The sequence below is a fragment of the Myripristis murdjan genome, chromosome 15 (assembly GCF_902150065.1).
Source record: "Myripristis murdjan chromosome 15, fMyrMur1.1, whole genome shotgun sequence".
In the NCBI taxonomy this organism is placed as follows: Eukaryota; Metazoa; Chordata; class Actinopteri; order Holocentriformes; family Holocentridae; genus Myripristis; species Myripristis murdjan.
In genome coordinates this window covers 11,583,913-11,593,912 of record NC_043994.1, presented here as the reverse complement: position 1 = coordinate 11,593,912, position 10,000 = coordinate 11,583,913, and the positions used below count along the sequence as shown (strand labels likewise).

The following is a 10,000-nucleotide window of genomic DNA, read 5'->3' as shown; positions in this document are numbered from 1 at the left end:
ACGACCAGAACGTCTTGCAGCTCAGTGCAGTTTGCCCTTGTTTTAAGCCTGACTGCAATTATCCATGTTGCCTTTGCACCAAGAACACAGTCAGCAGGACAATGCCAGGTACTGCATGGCATCTTTGGGTGGAAGGCTCAATGTCATCCTTGATGTCATCAAGTTCAGTGGGATTATTTTATCTGGCAACCTGCATCTGCCAATAATTTCAGTCTCAGTTAAATCAAACAGTACTTTTCTTAAAAATAACTGCTCTTGTGCATGCCTTACATGACGATGCCATTCAGCTGGTTACAATCACTGCTGCCAATTACCACTGGAAAGTCATGATGTGACACCCCTTATGAATGTGCTTCAATTACCACCAACTCTCTGAAGACATTAATAATGTAACTCTAACTGCGTGTCGCTATTAATACTGATGTTTGTGAATAGGACTGTTTTTGCAATGAGGGTCATTTGCATAGAGGGGCGGCAATTTTGCACCAAATGTATGCATATTACCCAGTTTGAATATGTGAAAATAGTAAAGGCATACTGTGATGCTACTTGTTTAGCAGCACAGTTAGGGGGTGGCAGATGCTTTGTGAAATACACTGTTTCTTTTTGTGTTATTTGCGCAGGTTTTGTGCCCACAAAATCCACACAATCCTTTTGTGAATTCACCCCTGAGTGTACTGTACATTACACTGGTACAGTACGGTGTGTGTCCACTTACTAGTGGGGGAGAGGATGGCCAGCTTACAGCCATGTCTGAAGCCTGGGTCCACCCCCATGATGACACAGCCCCTGACTGGACGCACCAAAAGGCGCTGACGGAGGGACCGCACAAACATGGCTATTGACTCCTTTTCTGCTGCACTTGTCAGCTTAGTCCTAGAGAGAGGGAAAGAGGAAGATATGAAGCGAGGGGGGCAGAAAGAGAAAATGTAATTGTGGGTTGTATGGTGAGGGAATAAAGGAAGAAAGAAAGGACAGGGATTAAGAGAGAAACAGAGGGGTCAGAGAATGGAGAAATGGGAGAGTTACACACATACATTAAAATCAAATGGGTAACACTAAATCTGTAAAGAGACTACAGCGACAGAGACTACTAAGATGTTACTGCACAGAAAATTTTAAAAAAGTGGTTACCAAGGAAAAGTTAGTCCAGTCCAGGAAAACAAACACAAACACACACACACACACCCTTAATACCTGTAACTCCTGGTGAGCAGAGGTAGAATGAGCCTTTTATAAGAGTCTTCTACTGCATTCTTAATAATTTGATTAAGCTCCTCTCTGGCAAACGTCTTAGGCCTCCATCTGCCATAGAGTCAAAGAGAACAAAAGATTTTTTTACTGACAAATGTCTGCTTGCTTTTGTTTGACAGACCCATAAAAACAAAGAGACTATTTCTAGTAGTTTGCAAACTAACTAATTGACACATTCACACGTAATAAATACAGTTAGTTATAGCTTACATACATGTGTATATTTATCAGCACATTCAAATATTTTTAATTCATGAATATGCTGCTTTGAAAATGCACAAGATATTCATATTTTAATTCATTTATTTTGATTTACATTTCAAATGGCTACTTAAGCATAATAAATAACCATGAAGTGAAAATAGTCAGAGATTGTCTAATGATGATATCCTTGCAAAGGAAAACAAATATGCATAAACTCAATGGTTTGAGGATTTGCATTTGAGAGATTAAATCTAAATAATACAAGAGCTCTTTTTAATGTGATGTTGGTATCCACAAAAGCCTTCCATTTTCTATCAAAAGACAAGAGTCTTCAAACTGTAACATGAAAAAATGGATTTCAAATCCTTTGATTTCCCATTTTATTTTTCAGTAAACTCAATTATTTCTCAAGGTAAAGCCTTTTAGAGGGTGTTCTATTCAAAAAAAGAACAAACCTTGACCTGTACATAAATTGTATAAAATTGAGAAGCCTTCATATTTGCCTTTTTGATGAGGAAGTCAACTGTCGCTGTTTCTGCAAAAATATTAACAGTGAATCTTATTACCATAAGCCTATTCATCTGAATATTTTCACCAGAAAGAACCAGCAGGTATCCTGTTAAACTCTAAACACTGTCAGCCTCATCCACTTTGTCTAGCCAAGGACTACACTCAATGACAACTGCATGTATAATGTGTCAGTTCTGCCTCCTCTTTTCCACTTTTATAAATAAAAAGCAAATATTTTGAGGCTGATGCTTAAGAAGGAATTTAATTTATTGCATGCCAGACATGTGACTTTGAGTTTAAGCAGGGGAAAATCTAACATATGAACACATATACACACACCGCCTTTGTGATTTTACATGAATAGGGCTGCTGTCTCAGTCTTTCATGCACAGGTTGATAGATGGAGATACAGATACTTTGTGTAACTGTGTTTGTGTGCATTTGTGTGTGTGTCTGCCTGTCAGAGTGTGTAAGGGTGTTTGCATCTAAGTGTGTGTCTGACCTGTTGTTGATGCACCACCTAGTGAAGTCACTCTTCACCCTGTCGGGAATGTTCACCTTCACTGTCAGAATCTTCAGACTCTCCCCTCGGTTAATAGCCAGGGTCTGTGCACATACACACACAAATGCACACATATTTCCCCTAGTTAATGCAATGCAATGATAACCTGTATAGACAGCACATACACACATGAACACAGAGGAAATACCTCCTTGCCTCCCACACACTCAAAAGCTCTCCGTTACACATGGGTATATACGGCCACATACAGTTTGTGAAAACCATCAAAGATATGCAAACTCATTACACTGTCATACAGAATTAGTACTTTACATTAAAGGGACGCAACTTTTCTGTACTTATTAGATTGGTCTAGCAATCATTTGCTTCTACCTGCTTGGTAATCATACCCACATTAATAATGACTGTTAATCAAAATTCTCATCTGTAAATATCTGAATGAAAGCACCAACAGTCATCCCTACAATGTCAGCACAATATTAACAGAGGTATTCAGTCAAACATATTTGGTTTTGTCCATACTGCCCATATTTACCCATCTGTAAATTATTATTGGCATCGGGAATAACACCAATTTGTGTTATCTTTGTTTAGATTGTCAATGCTCTCAGTTACTTTATCAGTGGTCTGATCAGTTTGGATTCACACTAAAAACAGGGTTTTTTTTCTTTCCTGCAAAATATTCCTCTTATCTTGCTGAAGATTCTGAAGACATATCAGAAAATACTTATTTTCTGTTGATTTGAGGAACTATGAAGTTATTGATTATTATGGAGACAAAAAAGCATAAAAATACATCTTTTATCACATATAGTGCACTGTTTGATATGAGCTTAGAGCTGGACATCTCTCAAACAAATGCAACATCATCATCATTATATTTTATTATTTCTATTTCACAGAATCTTATAACTTGGCTTAGAAAAGGGTGACACAGTTTTATTGACTTCACTGACTGAAGTAAGTTTGAGTTACACAAACTTACTGTCCACACATATATCCATTAAAACATCTCTCTCACTCTTTCCCTCACTCTATCTCACTCACACACACACACACACACACACACACACACACACACACACACACACACACACACACACTACCCCAAACCTCCACATACATGCACAAAATCTAAACTCTTCACACACACGCAATCAGAGGTGACTAGCCAGGGACTATATCCTGTGGCCAGGCCTGTTGTGTTCTGCGCTGGTCCCCCCTCGGAGGAACTGTTACATGCTGTTAAGCAAACAGTAGTAAGTGTCTGACCTTTTCAGTGGGGAACCTTTAGCCTGCCACAGAACAGGGCCAAGAAACAAGACGTCAATCTGGAGCCCAAGCGGAAGAAGCAAGCTGACAAATGCCACCACTGCACCACCATCACCACTGCGACCGCAAGGCCTGCACCCCCCCCGACACACACACCCACACCCACACCCGTCATGCCATAACCGCTACCACTCAGCAGCACCCTCGGATGTGCTGCACGGTCCATGCGCAACACACACACACACACACACACACACACACACACACACACACACACACACACACACACACACACACACACACACACACACACACACACACACACACACACACACACAAAACAAAAACATAAAACACAGCTAATGGCATGGCAGGGGCAGGAATTAATGCAGTGAGCTTGCTCGAATTGTGAGGAAAATTAGATTTCTCTTCTTTTGGCATGTTTCTGCCCTGGGCTGCCACATTGACTGCAATGAGATTTCTCATACAATCTTCATCAAAGCGTTGAAGTTTAACGTGCTGTTGGAAGAATGAAGTAGATTTCCTCTTTTGGGGCTCTCTGAACATCTGGGCAAGACAGAACACCCTTGGAAAATCTGTGTTCACCCACCCCTAACCTCCCACTGAGAAAAAAAGAAGCAAGAAATCTATAGCCAGAAGCTATTAAAAAAAAAAAAAAAAAACTATTATAATCTCTACAGCAGAGGTCTTGAATAAATATTAAGTCTGATTTCTTTGTATTTCAAGAACCTATTGAACATCACAGAGTATAAGCAAGGCTTCACACCCTAGGGTTCTGGATCTCAAGGTTGGTCATCTAATATGAAAATAGGATATCTCAGAGAAAGTAAAATGAATGAAATATTTCATATTATTGTGAAATGAATACCTGGTGGCAAGGGAGTTTGGGCTGCACTGTGATGCCACTATGGAAGCCCTGTAGCCTGCCTTGGAAATGATCATTGAAATCGACTCAAGAGCTGCTTCACTTCTTCTTCTTCTTCTCTCTGACAAATAACTGAGGAATATTTCTGCATGTTTCTGTATGTTGGGGCGGTTTCATTTCAAACCATAGCATGAGGGTCGGAAAGAGTAGCAAAACCTCTCCTTAGCCTTTCCAGATAAACAAAGACACTTCAAGTTAAAAGTCTCACAGCAAGCACAGTTGGTCTGGCCTGACAACCAAAGTCACAGAGAATGACAGCAGAGAAAGCTAAAAGAGAAGCTTTTTTTTTTTTTATGATGATGCACAAGGGGACCCAAGGCCAAGAGACGTGTGAAACACTAAGGCAAAGCAGTCCTAGTGACTTTACAAGTAATTATCCCATAGTTTCCCATTCCGCTTTTTATTCCAATCATTCTATTAAACAGGTTATATGAGCAAGGTTTAGTCTCTTTCACCAGTACCCATTACTCATACCCATTTGTTACCTCCAATTAGAGACAATTGCAAATGGTCACTTTTCACAAAAATGCCGACCACATTTTTGCACAAATCTTTTACTTTTTAGGTTTAGTTTAGCTACACCTTAACCACTACAACAGTTAAACTGTACCAAATACAAACTCTGATGTAAGAATATAATTTTTCAGTTTTTTTTTTTTTTTTTTTTTTTATGATTCAATTTGAGCCCCTTGCCCTGTTTTCCTCTGTGGCCACCGTCCTTACTGACAGTAAATCACCTGGAGTCTGTCTCTACGTCTCTCAGTTTCTGCCTGGGTTGGGTCAGTGGTGGGAGACAGAAGGTGATCTGAAAGGAAGCGAGATGTGAGATGGAGAGGGAGGTGTGTGTATGTGCGTGCGTGTGTGTGTGTGTGTGTGTACATGAGTGTTAGACGGGCCAGGGGTGACAGGTAGCCAAGTTCCGGCCAAACCCTGACAAGAGCAGACAGACTGTCTTTCCTCGATCGCTGCGTCCCTCCACCAGCCTCCAAGGGAGGGCAGCCGGCCAGAGAGCGTCCTCTCTCTATCTGTCTCTTTCTCCCTCTCGCCCTATCTTTACAAGAATACTGTCATCAACACATCTATCCACCCCGACACATCAGGCACAAACAGACAGTCACAGAAGAGACACAAGCAAAGACAAAGATATACAGACACCCAGCCACACACACACAGACACACACGCTTTTGCTACACTTAGTTTGACCCGGCAAACAGAAATGGAACATGTCAAGGAGCTATAAATGTACAAGTAAATGTAAAAGTAGTTGTAAAAGTTGACATGATTCATCATATGTCTGTCTATGATTTATCTGACTAAATTTCAGGTGGCTGGCTAAACAAAGAAGTAATCAAATACAGATCAAGAGAATTAAGGATTGTCAATTATTCTACCAGTTATTTTATTCATTAATCAATTAATCGTTTAGTCTGTAAAGTGTAAAGAATAAAGACAGAAGTTATTAGAGCAATTAGAAGTGTCTTCAAATCATTCCCGCTGTCAAACCAGCAGCCAAAAACAAAAGCAAAGTATGAACTGTACAATAATACGAAGGGTCAACAGCATATCTTTGTATCTTAGTGGATTTACTGAAGCTGTAATCAGCAAATTTTCATATTTTGTGTTTGATAGATGACCACAGTGACAAAATTATGACAAAATTATGATTAAGTAATTTTCTGTCAACTGACTAATCGATTATCGTATTGAGGAAAAATCAAAATACCAAATATAATGTGTTATTTGTGGATAATTACAATAAGATGTGTGCACTTAAAAACCTTTGAGATGAAAAATTGATGCTAAGGGGCATTGGAGAATATGTTCTTCATGTTGTCTATGTTCTGAATCAACTTCCACTTTTCTACAAGTGGGAAAAACTCTCCACTGACAGCCACATTATTTTTGACATTTTAAAATGCCTTGTCTGTGCCTTGTCTTGTTTGCTGGATCATGAGGAATTTTTCACTTAATAAAGATAATGTCAGCTTTATTGACAGCTGACATTATCTTTATTAAGTGAAAAATTCCTATTAAGAATAAAACACACAAACAAACATGCAAACAAATAAATAACAGGACATATAAAGAATCTGCAAGGCAGAAACAATTTTTCAATAAGCCATTCTGCCATTTAACAAGTTTGTTTATTATTGGCTTAAATTATCAATATTCTAATGAAGATTTATAGTTTAAAAAAAAAAGAGTAGTGACTATGTGATATGTTATCATGACCTTTGAAAATTCAGTTGTTTGTCTATTACATTGAAACACTTCATGAGAACATTTTCACAGACAAGACTATGACTTAATATATTCCCATTTTCATTTTCTTTTTTCTCCGCTTTCATAGATAACATCTATCAACATGTAAGATATATTTTAAGAAATATTTTCTTGGTGTTTATAAACCAAAAATGGCCAGCTGCATGTCAAAAATGTCACTCTTGCCTTACACTCACTCAATGTAAGTTTAGGTTAACAGTATTGGTGCAAGAAGGTGGAAAAAAGCAATATTGAACATATTATGTTCTTCATAAACAATGAAATTATAATTGGAAAAACATGAGGAATGTAAGCTACATTTAGCACATGTTTTTCTTTAGACAGTATCATTCCAGGTCAATATTGACTTTCTAAATATGAATGAGGATCGGTCACAGCAAGGGATCATGGTCCAGTGTGATAGACTGATCTTTACACAAACACACCGGCAGCTCAGAGAGAACTCTCTATTCTTTCTTTCCCTCTCTGTTCAAAAACAAACACACACGACATGGGGGCAGAGATACCCTGATGACCGTTCTGTAGGAACAATAAACTGAAGAAAAGAAAAAGGACAAAGAATCAGTTCTTTTTCTAATCATCTTATGTATCTTACAAAAAATTAATTTGGCTTTAACAAATTCTTGATTATTTGTTTTGTTATGTCAGCTGTAAATATTTAATATCACTTAAAGAACAGAACAGAAGAAAACAGAAGAGGACGGAAATGAGACTGGAATGGTTTTAATGTTGTAAATATATTAAAATATTTTTCAGTGGATGCTAATAAAGAGGTCGAAGATTATACGATCTGCAAAAAACAATGCAAATGTGTCATGTTTTAAAAAACATGTAAAATGGATAAAAAGCATGCCCATGTTGCTGCAAAACCGAATTATCAGTTATTGACAAATAACCATAGAAACTGAATGGCCAATTTCTATGACAATATTTTACTTATTTGCTGCACCAGTGCAACTTACATTGTTTTTATCAATTCCTTAAAACAAAGCTTTTTATGTTTTTGCTATAGCAAAAACATAAAAAAACATACATAAAAAAATCTTTGTGTGTAAGTGACAGAGCAAACACCTGTCCATCAAAAGGAGTGTTTAATTGATGAAACAGTTCCATTTAGCTGAGCTCCTCTTGGGCTAGCCTCTGACTGGAGCGCTAAACTACCATTTGATAACGCAAATCACATTAAAAACAGCCCTCTGTACATTCAAACAAATCCACTGTGGCATTCTCCAGCAGCACACTGGCTCCTAATAGCTGTGAGGTAAAAACATACTTCTTCTAAGAAGGCCTCAAATCAAATCTGACAGAATCAAATCTGAGCCTTGCATCTCATCTAGATATGTCAATCAGCTTATGCTTTAAGACACACTGAGAGTGAAAGATTTATAGAGATTACTGAAATTTACTTTGTAAACATGACTAATAACAGCTGAAATCTCCATCTCCAGTAGTATAACTGTGGCCAACATGATTATTTCAGATGAATTAAATGATTTTAAGACACATAATTGTATAACAGGCTTACATCGGAAGAGTTATCACGTTCTACAACTCGATAGAAAATAACAGAAGTAGTTTCTAATTGATTAGCCAGAGGGGCAACTGATCAAAGAATAAATGATTTATTCAATTCTTTGGTCTTTCTTGTGGCTTCACATCTTAGTTTTTTAAAAATGTACTAACACCTTAATTCATTATTTTTTTCAAGTTACAATCCATACTTCCTAATCGATGAATACTAATATAATACAATTTAATTACCCAGTTTTCTGAAAAATGAAAACTCGCCGGGTGCCATTTCACATCTACAGGTGAACTTGGTTGTTCACTGACCCGACTCTAACACCCTTCCATCCCTCCCTTCATACGACGCTCGGTGCTTTGCCTTTAACAAACCTCCAGAGCCAAGCCTAATAAAATGTGCTAAATCAAACAGGCAAGTGTGTGCTCACACACATGCCTCCTGTCAAAACACATCTCCCACCTGCTCCCCCTTCCCGCTAACTTGACGGCTAGAAAAGGTTCATTTTAGCCGGAATCCGACAGCTAGCAGGGTCACGACAGCCTCTGGATTAACACTCCGTGACAAAGGCGAGTCATCGAATTAACGGCCTCGTGTACACAGGAGAGGAGAGGAGAAGTGGGCGGAGGGAGGGGGGCTGAGGTTCACTGAGAGAGAGTGAGAGGCAGAGGGTGAAGGAGGGAGGGAGATCAGCTGGAACGACGCAGATAAGCAACAAACACACCTACACATCGCTCATCTGCACTCACAGTTCAATCTCTTCCTCCCTCTATCCCTCTCTCTCCTCCTCCCTCTCCCCATCCCTCTGTCTGTCTGCGGGCCCAGCAGCAGTAGCTGTCAGGGCGGGAGAGCGCCTGTCAATCACAGCTTCCTAATCCAATGGCATGTCAGCAGGGGACATGTCACATATGTTAAGAGCAGAGAATGAGGGGACTTAAGGTGTGTGTGTGTGTGTGTGTGTGCACGCGCACGTATGACTGTAGGGCAGAGTGGCATGGTTGCCAGAGAGTGCAGGGTGGCAGAGAGGCAGCCAGTGACAGAAGCTGTGGTGACACATGAGGCCCGGGACCAACTCTGAGTAACCCACCAGTCACTAGAGGGACAGAGGGGGAGCAGAAGAGGCAGAGTGGGAGAGAGGAGGGGGAAAAATAGGGGGGCGGGGGGTGCAGACGAGGCTAACTGTGGCTGACATGGCTAGCATTCAGAAGTGGCATGCATGAAGAAGACAGGAATGACACAAACACAAACAGATAGTGCGCATTTGTATGTGTGCCTGTGTGTGTGTGTCTGTGTAGGCACAATGTACACAAATTTATTACTGTTAGGTCTTAAGTGCATTTTATCATTAAATATAATGCAGTGTGAAGAGTGAATGTAAACAGCACATGTTCACTTTCATTGAAGCTTTGATACTTCTGCAGTGATGTGCAGGTTGCTGAGTTCCTATACAGATGTCTCCCTATGATCAACCATTTCAACATTGGA

General features: G+C 39.4%; 1 protein-coding gene across 3 annotated transcripts in view; it reads right to left on the bottom strand.

Annotated features, from left to right (window-relative positions):
- Positions 1 to 10,000, bottom strand: part of srbd1 (S1 RNA binding domain 1) — a 70,899-nt gene that overhangs the window by 54,372 nt on the left and 6,527 nt on the right. For all 3 annotated transcript variants that reach the window (XM_030071436.1, XM_030071438.1, XM_030071437.1), the window contains exons 10-12: positions 2,471 to 2,574; positions 1,198 to 1,305; positions 719 to 876 (exon numbers count right to left, since the gene is read on the bottom strand). In XM_030071436.1, the coding sequence (XP_029927296.1) occupies positions 719 to 876; positions 1,198 to 1,305; positions 2,471 to 2,574 (370 nt within the window). The remainder of the gene's footprint in view (positions 1 to 718; positions 877 to 1,197; positions 1,306 to 2,470; positions 2,575 to 10,000) is intronic.